Source organism: Balaenoptera ricei, chromosome 10 (assembly GCF_028023285.1).
Source record: "Balaenoptera ricei isolate mBalRic1 chromosome 10, mBalRic1.hap2, whole genome shotgun sequence".
Classification (NCBI taxonomy): domain Eukaryota; kingdom Metazoa; phylum Chordata; class Mammalia; order Artiodactyla; family Balaenopteridae; genus Balaenoptera; species Balaenoptera ricei.
Window position 1 is genome coordinate 86,045,274 of NC_082648.1, and position 14,641 is coordinate 86,059,914.

Genomic DNA, 14,641 nt, shown 5'->3' on the forward strand with positions numbered 1-14,641 from the left:
TTAGAAGCAGCAAGAGAAAAACACTTTGTTACACACAGGCATATGTCAGTTTTGTGCACTTCGCAGATACTGCATTTTTTAAAAACTGAAGGTTCGTGGCAATCCTGCATCGAGAAAGTCTGTCAGTGCCGTTTTTCCAACAGCATTTGCTCACTTTGTGACTCTGTGTCACGTTTTGGTAATTCTTGCCATATTTCAGATTTTTTCATTATTATTATATTTGTTGTGGTGATCTATGATCAGTGATCTTTGATGTTACTATTGTAATTGTTTTGGGGTGCTACAAACCCTGCACATATAAGACAGTGGACTTAATGTGTTCTGACTGCTCTGTTTCCCCATCTCTGCCTCTCCTTGGGCTCCCCTCTTCCCTGAGACACAGTATTGAAATTAGGCCAATTCAATTAATAACCCTACAGTGGCCTCTAAGTGTTCAAGAGAAAGGAAAGCCACACATCTCTCACTTTAAATCAAAAGCTAGAAATGACTAAGCTTCGTAAGGAAGGCAAGCTGAAAGCAGAGATAAGCAAAAAGGTAGGCCTCTTCCACCAAACAGTTTGCCAAGTTGTGAATGCAAAGGAAAAGTTCTTGAAGGAAAGTTAAAGTGCTACTCCAGTGAACACCCAAATGATACGAAAGTGAACCAGCCTTACTGATGATCTGAAGAAGGTTTTAGTGGTCTGTACAGAAGATCAAACCAGCAACAACATTCCCTTAAGCCAAAGCTTAATCCAGAGCAATTGACACTCTCAATTCTGTGAGGGCCAAAAGAGGAAAGGAAGCTACAGAAAAGTTGGAAGCTACCAGAGGTTAGTTCATGAGGTTTAAGAAGCAGCACCCATAACATGCAAGTGCTGATGTAGAAGCTGCAGCAATTTGGTTCAAGATGGCGGAGCAGGAGGACGTGCGCTCACTCCCCCTTGAGAGAGCACCAGAATCACAACTAACTGCTGAATAATCATCGACAGGAAGACACTGTAACTCACCAAAAAAGGTACCCCACATCCAAAGACAAGCCCCAGTGAGATGGTAGGAGGGTCACAATCACAATAAAATCAAATCCCATATCCACTGGGTAGGTGACTCACAAACTGGAGAACAATTATACCACAGAAGTCCACCCACTGGAGTGAAGGTTCTGAGCCCAACGTCATGCTTCCCAATCTGGGGGTCTAGCAATGGGAGAAGGAATTCCCAGAGAATCACACTTTGAAGGCTAGCAGGATTTGACTGCAGGACTTCAACAGGACTGGGGGAAACAGACACTCCACTCTTGGAGGGCACACACAAAGTAGTGTGCTTATCAGGACCCAGGGGGAAGGAGCAGTGACCCCATAGGAGACTGAACAGACCTACCTGCTAGTGTTGGAGGGTCTCCTGCAGAGGTAGGGGGGTGGCTGTGGCTCACCGTGAGGACAAGGACGCTGGCAGCAGAAGTTCTGGGAAGTACTCCTTGGTGTGAGCCCTCCCAGAGTCTACCATTAGCCCCACCAAATAGCCTCTAGCTCCAGTGCTGGGTCCCCTCAGGCCAAACAACCAACAGGGAGGGAACTCAGCCCCATCCATCAGCAGACAAGCAGATTAAAGTTTTACTGAGCTCTGCCCACCAAAGAAACACCCAGCTCTACTCACCACCAGGTCCTCCGATCAGGAAGCTTGCACAACACTCTTAGATAGCCTCATCCACCAGAGGGCAGACAGCAGAAGCAAGAAGAACTACAATCCTGCAGCCTGTGTAACGAAAACCACATTCACAGAAAGATAGACAAAATGAAAAGGCAGAGGAGTATGTACCAGATGAAGTAACAAGATAAAACCCCAGAAGAACAACTAAATGAAGTGGAGATAGGCAATCTTCCAGAAAAGGAATTCATAATAATGAGAGTGAAGATGATCCAGGACCTCGGAAAAAGAATGTAGGCAAAGATCGAGAATATGCAAGAAGTGTTTAACAAAGACCTAGAAGAATTAAAGAACAAACACCTAGAAGAATTAAAGAACAAACAGAGATGAACAATACAATAACTGAAATGAAAAAGCCACTAGAAGGAATCAACAGCAGAATAACTGAGGCAGAAGAACAGATAAGTGACCTGGAAGACAGAATGGTGGAATTCACTGCCGTGGAACAGAATAAATAAAAAGAATGAAAAGAAATGAAGACAGCCTAAGAGACCTCTGGGACAAAATCAAACGCACCAACATTCGCATTATAGGGGTCCCAGAAGGAGAAGAGAGAGAAAAAGGACCCGAGAAAATATGTGAAGAGATTATAGTCGAAAACTTCCCTAACATAGGAAAGGAAATAGCCACCCAAGTCCAGGAAGCACAGAGAGTCCCAGGCAGGATAAACCCAAGGAGAAACACTCCAAGACCTATGGTAATCAAATTGACAAAAATTAAAGACAAAGAAAAATTATTGAAAGTAACAAGGGAAAATTGACAGATAACATACAAGGGAACTCCCGTAAGGTTAACAGCTGATTTCTCAGCAGAAACTGTACAAGCCAGAAAGGAGTGGCATGATATATTTAAAGTGATGAAAGGGAAGAACCTACAACCAAAATTACTCGACCCAGCAAGGATCTCATTCAGATTCGACAGAGAAATCAAAAGCTTTAAAGACAAGCAAAAGCTAAGAGAATTCAGCACCACCAAATCAGCTCTACAGCAAATGCTAAAGGAACTTTTCTAACTGGGAAACACAAGAGAAGAAAAGGACCTACAAAAACAAACTCAAAACAATTAAGAAAATGGTCATAGGAACATACATATCGATAATTACCTTAAACATGAATGGATTAAATGCTCCAACCAAAAGACACAGGCTTGCTGAATGGATACAAAAACAAGACCCACATATATGCTGTCTACAAGAGACCCACTTCAGACCTAGGGGCACATACAGACTGAAACTGAGGAGATGGAAAAAGATATTCCATGCAGATGGAAATCAAAAGAAAGCTGGAGTAGCAATACTCATATCAGATAAAATAGATGTTAAAATAAAGAATGTTACAAGAGACAAGGAAGGACACTACATAATGATCAAGGGATCAATCCAAGAAGAAGATATCAAAATTATAAATATATATGCACCCAACATAGGAGCACATCAATACATAAGGCAAGTGCTAACAGCTATAAAAGAGGAAATTGATAGTAACACAATAATAGTGGGGGACTTTAACACCTCACTTATGCCAATGGAGAGATCATCCACAAGAAAATAAGTAAGGAAACACAAGCTTTAAATGACACAATAGACCAGATAGATTTAATTGATATATACAGGACATCCAAAACAGCAGATTACACTTTCTTCTCAAGTGCACATGGAACATTCTCCAGGATAGATCACATCTTGGGTCACAAATCAAGCATTGGTAAATTTAAGAAAAATGAAATCATGTCAAGCATCTTTTCTGAACAAATCACTATGAGATTAGAAATAAATTACAGGGGAAAAAAGGTAAAAAACACAAACATATGGAGGCTAAACAGTACATTACTAAATAACCAAGAGAGCCCTAAAGAAATCAAAGAGGAAATCAAAAAATAACTAGAGACAAATGACAACGAAAACACAATGATCCAAAACCTATGGAACACAGCAAAAGCAGTTCTAAGAGGGAAGTTTATAGCAATAAAATCCTACCTCAAGAAACAAGAAAAATCTCAAATAAACAATCTAACCTTACATCTAAAGGAACTAGAGAAAGAAGAACAAACAAAACCCAAAGTTAGTAGAAGGAAAGAAATCATAATGATAAGAGCAGAAATAAATGATACAGAAACAAAGAAAACAATAGCAAAGATCAATAATACTGAAAGCTAGTTTTTTTAGAAGATAAACAAAATTGATAAACATTTAGCCAGACTTATCAAGAAAAAGAGGGAGAGGACTCAAATCAATAAAATTAGAAATGAAAAAGGAGAAGTCACAACAGACACCGCAGAAATACAAAGCATCACAAGAGACTACTACAAGCAACTCTATGCCCAAAAAATGGACAACCTGGAAGAAATGGACAATTTCTTAGAAAGGTATAACCTTCTAAGAGTGAACCAAGAAGAAATAGAAAATATGAACAGACCAATCACAAGTAATGAAATTGAAACTGTGATTAAAATTCTTCCAACAAACAAAAGCCCAGGACCAGATGGCTTCACAGCTGAATTCTATCAAACATTTAGAGAAACATTAACACCCATCCTTCTCAAACTCTTCCAAAAAACAGCAAGGAAGGAACACTCCCAAATTCATTCTACGAGGCCACCATCACCCTGATACCAACACCAGACAAAGATATTACAAAAAAGAAAATTACAGACCAATACCACTGATGAATATAGATGCAAAAGTCCTCAACAAACTACTAGCAAACAGAATCCACCAATACATTAAAAGGATCATACACCATAATCATGTGGGATTTCTCTCGGGGATGCAAGGAGGCTTCAGTATATGCAAGTCAATCAGTGTGATACACCATATTAACAAATTGAAGAATAAAAACCATGTGATCATCTCAATAGATGCAGAAAAAGCTTTTGACAAAATTCAACACCCATTTATCACAAAAACTCTCCAGAAAGTGGGCACAGAGGGAACCTACCTCAACATAATAAAGGCCATATACGACAAACCCACGGCAAACATCATTCTCAATGGTGAAAAACTGAAAGCATTTCCTCTAAGGTCAGGAACATGACAAGGATGTCCACTCTCACCACTATTATTCAAGATAGTTTTGGAAGTCCTAGCCACGACAATCAGAGAAGAAAAAGAAAGAAAAGAAATCCAAATTGGAAAAGAGGTAAAACTTTCACTGTTTGCAGATTACATGATACTATACATAGAAAATCCTAAAGATGCCACCAGAAAACTACTAGAACTAATTAATGAATTTGGTAAAGTTGCAGGATGCAAAAGTTATGCACAGAAATCTCTTGCATTCCTATACACTAACAACGAAATATCAGAAAGAGAAATTAAGGAAAGAATCCCATTCACCACTGCAACAAAAAGAATAAAATACCTAGGAATAAACCTACCTAAGGAGGTAAAAGACATGTACTCAGAAAGACACTGATGAAAGAAATTAAAGGTGACACAAACAGTTGGAGAGACATACCATATTCTTGGATTGGAAGACTCAGTATTGTGAAAATGACTATACTACCTAAAGCAATCTACAGATTCAATGCAATCCCTATCAAATTACCAATGGCATTTTTTACAGAACTAGAACAAAAAATCTTAAAATTTGTATGGAGGCATAAAAGACCCCAAATAGCCAAAGCAATCGAGAAAGAAAAACAGAGCTGGAAGAACCAGGCTCCCTGACTTCAGACTATATTACAAAGCTACAGTAATCAAAACAGTATGGTACTGGCACAAAAATAGAAATAGATGGAACAGGATAGAAAGCCCAGAAATAAACCCATACACCTATGGTCAAATAATCTACAACAAAGGAGGCAAGAATATACAATAGAGAAAAGACAGTCTCTTCAATAAGTGTTGCTGGGAAAATTGGACAGCTACATGTAAAAGAATGAAATTAGAACACTCCCTAACACCATATACAAAAATAAACTCAAAATGGATTAAAGACCTAAATATAAGACCGGATAGGATGAAACTCCTAGAGGAAAACACAGGCAGGACACTCTTTGACATAAATCGCCACAATATCTTTTTGGATCCATCTCCTAGAGTAATGGAAATAAAAACAAAAATAAACAAATGGTACCTAATTAAACTTAAAAGCTTTTGCAGAGCAAAGGAAACCATCAACAAAACGAAAAGACAACCTACAGAATGGGAGAAAATATTTGCAAATGATGCTACTGATAAGGGATTAATTTCCAAACTATACAAACAGCTCATAGAGCTCTATATCAAAAAAACAAACAACCCAATCAAACAAAGGACAGAAGATATAGACATTTCTCCAAAGAAGAGATACAGATGGCCAAAACGCACATGAAAAAATGCTTGAAATCACTAATTATTAGAGAATTCAAATCAAAACTACAATGAGGTATTGCCTCACACCAGTCAGAATGGTCAAAAAGTCTATAAATAAATGCTGGAGAGAGTGTGGAGAAAAGGGAACTCTCCTACACTGTTGGTGGGAATGTAAATTGGTACAGTGACTATTGAGAACAGTATGGAGGTTCCTTAAAAAACTAAAAATAGAGCTACCATAAGATTCTGCAATCACACTCCTGGGCATATATCTGGAGAAAACCATAATTTGAAAAGATACACGCACCCCAGTGTTCATTGCAGCACTATTTACAATAGCCAAGGCATGGAAGCAACCTAAATGTCCATCAACAGAGGAATGGATAAAGAAGGTGTGGTACATATATATGATGGAATATTACTCAGCCATAAAAAAGAACGAAATAATGCCATTTGCAGCAACATGGGTAGACCTACAGCTTATCATACTAAGTGAAGCCAGATAGAGAAAGATAAATATCATATGATACCATTTAAATTTGGAATCTAAAGAAAAAAAAGATACAAATGATCTTATTTCCAAAACAGAGACTCACAGACATAGAAAACAAACTTATGGTTACCAAAGGGGAAAGGGGGTGGGGGAGGGATAAATTAGGAGATTGGGATTAACATATACTCACTACTATATATAAAATAGATAACCAATAAGGACCTACTGTATGGCACAGGGAACTATACTCAATATTTCATAAAACCTATAAGGGTTATTACAAAATCTGAGGAAGAATATACATATATATATTCTGAATTGCTGTGCTGTAAATCTGAAACTAACACGATATTGTAAATCGACTATACTTCAATTTTTAAAAAGTTGCTAAGGAGGTAGATCTTAAAAGTTCTCATCACAAGAAAAAAAATTTTTTAATAATAAATAAAAGCAGAATCCAGAGTACTATGTAGAGCACTGCAACCAACTTTTACCCAAAGGGCATTTGCTGAACTGGGTAGACTTACACTTTGTTTTTCAAAGCTTCACATCATTAGGGAATTTGAAAGGAAATAGAGAAATGACCAGCTTGTGAGTATAAATCAAAATATACACTACATAAAACAACAATATATTCATACTAGAGTCAGTTGTACAGCAATGGCCACATGCAACAGCATAGATAAATCTTAGTAGCACAATGTTAAAAAAAAAAAAAAAAAAGCAAGTCTCAGAAGGCTGCATACTGTATAGCATCCTTTCTAGAAAGTTCAAGACAAACAAAACTGAACAATATCATATTCAGACAAATGAATATACATATACATAACAAAAATATGTTAATGATAAAAATGAAGTTCAGGATAAGGGAAGCAAGGAGATGAGATGAAGGAGGAGCCCAGAGGTGGATATAAGTTCCTGGTAATATTTTAATTCTTGGGTTGCATGGAGGATTTATGAGCGTTCATTATGTTATTAAACTATTAAATATATAAACATAAAAATTGCAGAAAAGAAGAACATGAATGGACCAATAAGATTAGTTATAAAAACTAAGAATTGTGATTAGTCCAATTTTGTGCAACAGAGGGCCAAAATAATGTTATAAAGAAATGCAAAGGATGAAGAACAGTCAAGATATTTTTGAAGAATAACAAGGTGGATGTTTACCTTACATTAGATATAGTATAAAATCATAATAATTATATCAGTGCGGTGTTTAACATGAATAGAAAATGGAATAGAAATGAGAACTCAAAAATAAATTGTGCAATAAAGATGTACTCACAAAATAAAACATACAGTATGATTCCATTTATATAGAATTCAAAGCAGATAAAAGCACTGTTTTATTTAGGAACACTTGCATAAGTAGCATAATTATAAAGAGAAGCAGAAAATTACAGTAGTTGTCACCTCTCGGGGTGTCTGGCATTGCCAGTGAGGCATTTCTAAGCCACTGACCCTGTTCTGTGGCTTAACTTGGATGAGGTTCACTTATCATTCTTTGAAATGTACATTTTTTATTTTTACAGTTAAAAAAAAAATGGGAATGAATTAACTGGTGCTAGAATATACCTGGTGCTAGAAAAATAATGTTTGCAAGCCAATCATCCATTTCCTGAGAAATAAAAGCAGCTATAGAGAATTCACTAACTTAACGCCAAAAGGGAACACCCCATCTTTCCCACATGTAAAATTGAAGCCAAGAAATTTAAAGTTTTACTTTCTGAAAACAGTTCTGACTCACTTGGAAAAATCCTCCAAACATTAACACCACTGGGCTACATTGTATCTTGGAAGGTACTAGGCTAAAGGATCAGAAGAGTGAAACTGATTATCTTGAGGCTTGGTGTCCTGGCTGTTTCTACAGAAGGGCAGGGAAGTGTTTTCTTTGTACAAGTGCCAGAGAACATGCAGCCGATCATTTTGCAAAAAAGTTAGACTGCATCAAAAACAGAAACACGGGGTACAAATGACATCTGAGCGCGGCCCTCACCAAAACCTCTGCTGAGTGGAAAAGGCCAAGAGACCAGGGGGAGGTTGCACTGTGAACTGAGAGCTCCACTTACAACAGTCATCCGCAAGCTCACAGAAGAAAAGAGTGAGTCCCAAATTTTAGAGCAGGGTAGGACAGACCCTAAGTTTGTTGATAGGGAAAACTGATGTCCAGCGATGCTTCATGAATTACCCAAGATCATTATTAGTCAGACAAACCCCAAACATGGTTCCAGTATACTTTCCAGCACATAATTCTGGAGACAGCTGCCAGCAGCAAAGCAAATGACAAACTCATTGGCACTACTGAGTTTTAATTCCCTTAGGGTAGCATTAAGAAATTTTCTAGAGAGAAACTTGACTTTATGGTACAATGGCTTAAGAGAGTAGGAAGCCAGAAACCTGCTGCTTCTGAAAACAAACTTCCTAAGAATTTCACAACTTCTGATTCTCGTTCTCAGAACCTAAGTGCCAATGTAGACGCGTTGTGTTCCTCTGAGTACAGGTTAGCAGAACTCTGTGACAGATCACAAATGGATGTATATGACACACAGGCTGAACAAATAGATGCATATTCTCAACAACTTGATCCCTACATAGAAATTATCTAAAATGTTGCCAACTCACCATAGCCATGAGTATGTGTTTCCTAAATATTAAAAAGCACATGTAAAGAATATTAGTTTTTAAAATACTGAAAAACCATAAATTAACATTTAAAACCACCACTTAAAACCCTTTACCTTTTGCATATTGTATGTGTACAGTTTTACAAATGGTCATTGTGTTTGATAATCTACTCTCATTGAGTGATAAAAAGTATTTCAACTTTCTAGTTTTCATACTTATATTTAATGGCTGTTTATATTTGATGTATACTAGTTTATTCAGCTATGCTGAATAAAGGAATTCATTTATCTGCTATGAGTTTACAGCATGAATTTTCTTTCTTTTTTTTTAAAATTTATTTTTATATTTATTTTTGGCTGTGTTGGGTCTTCGTTTCTGTGTGAGGGCTTTCTCTAGTTGCGGCAAGCGGGGGCCACTCTTCATCACAGTGCACAGGCCTCTCACTATCGCGGCCTCTCTTGTTGTGGAGCACAGGCTCCAGACGCGCAGGCTCAGTAGTTGTGGCTCACGGGCCCAGTTGCTCCGTGGCATGTGGGATCTTCCCAGACCAGGGCTTGAACCCGTGTCCCCTGCATTAGCAGGCAGATTCTCAACCACTGCGCCACCAGGGAAGCCCCACAGCATGAATTTTAAGAATGACATCTGAATTGTACTTTTTGGAAATGGTCAAGGAAAATGGTCTGCAAGATCAAGGAAAAACTATGATTTTCCACCCAGTGAATTTAGAAGGTATCTGAGGAGGAAGAGATTTGTCAAAATTCTTCAAATTAAAAGCCAAACAAGATCTGAGAAGCTAGGAGATGGAGCAGGCAAAACAAAGGGCAAAAGACAAGAGCAGAGAAGAGCATAAATAGGAAAGGGACCAGTAGGTCCTGAAAAGAACTTCCTTCTCTAATGAACACTATTGTGTAGAAAGTTTAAGGAGTCAATGACGGTGACTCTTTTTAAAAAAAAAATTAATTTATTTATTTGTTTTTATTTTTGGCTGTGTTGGGTCTTCATTGCTGCACGTGGGCTTTCTCTAGCTGGGTCGAGTGGGGGCTACTCTTCGTTGCAGTGCACGGGCTTCTCACTGTGGTGGCTTCTCTTGTTGCACAGCACGGGCTCTAGGTGCGTGGGCTTCAGTAGTTGTGGCTCACCAGCTCCAGAGCACAGGCTCAGTAGTTGTGGCGCATGGGCTTAGTTGCTCCGCAGCATGTGGGATCTTCCCGGACCAGGGCTTGAACCCATGTCCCCTGCATTGGCAGGCGGATTCTTAACCACTCCGCCACCAGGGAAGCCCCAATGATGGTGACTCTTGAAGCAATTCAGGTTCCCTCCTTTTATATATACTTTTGTCTGATAATTAACCATGTGTATAATAAAAAGCATACTGCTCTTTTTCTTCTACAATACTTACTTGGACTATATTTGAAATATGGGTAGCTAAAGACAAATAAAGGAATTACATTTGTTATCTTAATTGGAAAACACAATTCCTGGTTCTTGACTACCTGTGCTCTGCAAAAAGTAAAAGAAGGTTAGAATAGTCTATGCAAACTTTTAGTCCTGAATAAAATTATTCTTCCTAAAATTTCAGGCATTGTTTACTGGACCTATGACAGGAGCAGATTATGTAACAATATATTAGAATGAGTGTTTTCAATGATTATGTAATCCTTATCATCATAGGGAGAACCAACAGTTTGAAGGCACTAACATTCACTTTTTTACGTATGGTTGATTTACAGTTTTGTATTAGTTTCAGGTGTACAACATAGTGATTTGATATCTTCATAGATTATACTCTAATTAAAGTTATTATAAAATATTGGTAATATTCCCTGTGCAGTATGTTACATCTTTGTATATTATTTATTTTATACCTAGTAGTTTGTACCTCTTAATCCCCTCCCCTATCTTGGCCCTCCCCCATCTTGGCCCTCCCCCCAGTCTTCTCCCCACTGGTAACCACTAGTTTGTTCTGTGTATCTATGAGTCTATTTTGTTACATTCATTTATTTGTTTTATTTTTTAGATTCCACATGTAAGCGAAGACATACAGTATTTGCCTTTGTCTGACTTACTTCACTAAGCATATGGGTATATATCCGAAGAAAATGAAAACACTAATTAGAAAAGATATATGCATCCCAATGTTCATAGCAGCATTATTTACAATAGCCAAAGTATAGAAGCAACCTAAGTGTCCATCAACAGATGGATAAAGGAAATGTGATATATAATTAGATATATGTGTGTATACACACACGCAATGGAATATTACTCAGCCATAAAAAAGAATTAAATTTTGCCATTTGCAACAACATGGATGGACCTGAAGGGTATTATGCTTAGTGAAGTAAGTCAGACAAAGAAAAACAGATTCATTCTTAATTTCAGCACCAAGTACTCATCATAAATATCACGTTACTGGCAAAATAATCATGATACATTACTATTATATTCCATAGACACTAATAATAATTAAGATGATGATATTGATGATGATAATGGTCACAGCTCATATTTTTGTAGTCCTTGATATTTTCAAGGATGCCCTGCATAGAAATTATCCTGTATCCTCATATGCAAATTAGTGATGACCTTAAGGTTAGGTACCTGGACAATCATAGTTTTTATTTGGACAAGGGAAATTTAGTATGTCTACACAGCAGAACTGTTGTAATAACCAATATTTCCATATCTTCTCACATTTCTGGAGCGAATGAAAAGAACATTCAAAACACATGAAAACTATATGAAGTTGAGAGTCACTTCTCAGTTTTTCCACTTGAGAATAGTAATGATATGGTAAGGATAAAATGGAGTCACATGGATCTAAGTTCCTAGGATAGTGCTTGGCACCTAGTAGATAACAGACATTTGTGGAAGTTGATGCTTACTCAGAAGTTACAGTTGGAGCATATTTTAGGAAGGACTCTAGTGGCAAGTGGCAGAAATCCAGTATAAACTGACTTAAAAAGAAATTCATTGGTTCAGGTAACCAGCAGGTTGGAGGGGTGATATTAACGTTAGTAATGACTAGATCCCAAGTCTCCAGCAGTGTCAGCAAGAGACCACCTTTCTGCTGGCTCTGTTTTTGTTCTATTGACTGCATTCTCAAGCAGGCTCACTTCACACAGTTTGTGATGCCCACCAGAAGCTCCAGGCTTTTACCTTCTGTGGGCTTCGTGATAATTCACTAAGTAATCATTCTAGCAGAAGATCTGGTGATGAGTCTTACTGATCAGGTCTGGCTCATCTTCTGAGCTGGGGTCAGGGTGGGGAAGAACCCTGCCCAGCCCACAAAGATGATTCTCCAGAGAAGAAGAGAGATTCTTTTACCAGAAGAGATGCTGGACAAGCAAAGCAACAGATGTCTAGTATACAGAAACTTTGTATACTTTTCTCCTGTGAATGAGGACTACATAGTGGGATGGAAGAGATCTGGGAGTCAGGAAAATCATAATTTGGAATATAACAGTCTCCTGTGTGTTTATAGATACCGAGACTACCGTGACCCTCCTCATTCACTGGTGCCCTACGGCTACACACTGCAGTTCTGGCATGTCTTAGCAGCCCGACTGGCTTTTATCATTGTGTTCGAGGTAAGTTTTCTCAACCAACTCCTTTATTTCCTTTGACATAATGAAGTAACTAGAAGTAATGAATGAATTGAAGTTATGAGAACTTTCAATATGATTATTTACGTCCAGAAGCAGGATAAGTAATACTATGTAATCTCTTTCTTTTTCTCCTCCTTAAAGTATTTGAATTTTCTAAGAAATATTTGAAAGTCCAGGGTTGACTGTTAAAGAATAAGTCAGGAATCATTGGTCCTAAATTTATTTTTTTAGTATTTATTTTTTTAAATTTATTTATTTATTTTATTTTTATGGCTGCGTCTGGTCTTAGTTGTGGCACGCAGGATCTTTGTTGAGGCACGCAGGATCTTTGTTGAGGCATGCAGGATCTTTTGTTGCGGTGTGTGGGCTCTTCGTTGCTGTGCACGGGCTTCTCTCTAGTTCTGGAACACGGGCTCCAGAGCACATGAGCTCTGTAGTTTGTGGCATGGGGGCTCTCTAGTTGAGGTGTGCGAGCTCAGTAGTTGTGGCGTGCAGGATTAGTTGCCCCACGGCATGTGGGATCTTAGTTCCCCAACCAGGGATCGAACCCGCGTCCCCTGCATTGGAAGGTGGATTCTTTACCACTGGACCACCAGGGAAGTCCCCCTGGTCCTAAGTTTAATATTCTAGGGCTGCTGTTCTTAAAATTCAGGAAAATTGCAGTTTTTCCATCCCCACTCCCAGAGATTCTGATACATTATGTCTGCAATTTGCTTTTCGCAGCCCTCCAAGATGCTTCTGATGTTTAAGGACAATGTTTGGAAAACACTGAACTGAGTGTTACAAGTGGTAGCCTCTGGTTATGCATCATCATGACATTACTTATAAAGTATAATCTACCTAGTAATTGCCTGTATTATGTGTCAATAAAAATACACCATCTATTTTTAGTCTTTAAGAAAATTGCTACTAAAAATAGTTTGCATTCCCATAACTCTACCCATAAATGGAACTTTCATCTCTCTTGTTACATATTTATATTAAAGCCAGATTAATGCAAGTGAAGGCTGCCTCTTGGCTCAGACTAGAAGTTTCCTATTCAGGCATACCTCGGAGATATTGTGGGTTTGGTTCCAGACCACTGCAATAAAGTATTTCACAATCTGTGAAGCATTTTAAAATATTTTCTTAAAATTTTCATAATAACACCCATTTTGTGGATGAGGGAATTGAGGCTCAGAGTGACTTATCCTCAGGTAAACAGACAGCTCTTAAGTGGTAAAAGTAGAGCTGGAATTCAAACCTGGGCTTTCTGATTCCACAGTATATTCTTCTGGCTCTCCTTTGCATTTTCTGGCCATTGCTTCTCCGCCTTCTTTCCTGAGTCCTCTTCTCATTTCCTGTATGGTGCCATTACACCAAGTTCAGTCCTCACCTATCCCTGTGACTCTATTTCCTGTCACACACCTCCCCTGGCCTTATTCCACTTTCCAGACACACCAGAGGCTCCACATCCCTGTTCTTGACCAGCTCCCAGAGCTCCTTCCGCTAAGGCTGCACAATAGACCTGACTCTGTTGTATTCTCCCCTGTGTTTTTAGCACCTCGTGTTTTGTATAAAACACCTCATTTCATATCTGATCCCAGACCTCCCAAAAGATCTAAGGGATCGAATGAGAAGAGAGAAGTACTTGATTCAGGAGATGATGTATGAAGCAGAACTGGAGCGTCTTCAGAAGGAACGAAAAGAGAGGAAGAAAAATGGAAAAGCACACCACAATGAGTGGCCGTGACCAGGTCGGTGAGAAGTGCTTCATGGTCTGAAACCTCTCCTTGGCTGGGAGGGGCGCTTTCAACTCCCTGAATCAAAGCTTGCCATTGTTCTCCTGATAGGGATGCAAATAAATCCTTTAGAAGCTTTCAAAACCAGCTTGTTTCTTACTAAAATTGCAAATTTAACTTAATCTTCCCTTTGCACACAACTCGTGCAACTCTT

The 14,641-nt window shown here is 38.4% G+C and overlaps 1 protein-coding gene across 1 annotated transcript in view; it reads left to right on the forward strand.

Annotated features, from left to right (window-relative positions):
* The window catches only part of ANO4 (anoctamin 4), a 459,674-nt gene extending 445,236 nt beyond the window's left edge, over positions 1 to 14,438 (forward strand). The window contains exons 28-29 of the mRNA XM_059937385.1: positions 12,583 to 12,688; positions 14,247 to 14,438. Coding sequence (XP_059793368.1) covers positions 12,583 to 12,688; positions 14,247 to 14,438 — 298 coding nt within the window. The remainder of the gene's footprint in view (positions 1 to 12,582; positions 12,689 to 14,246) is intronic.
* Positions 14,439 to 14,641: the final 203 nt, after the last annotated feature.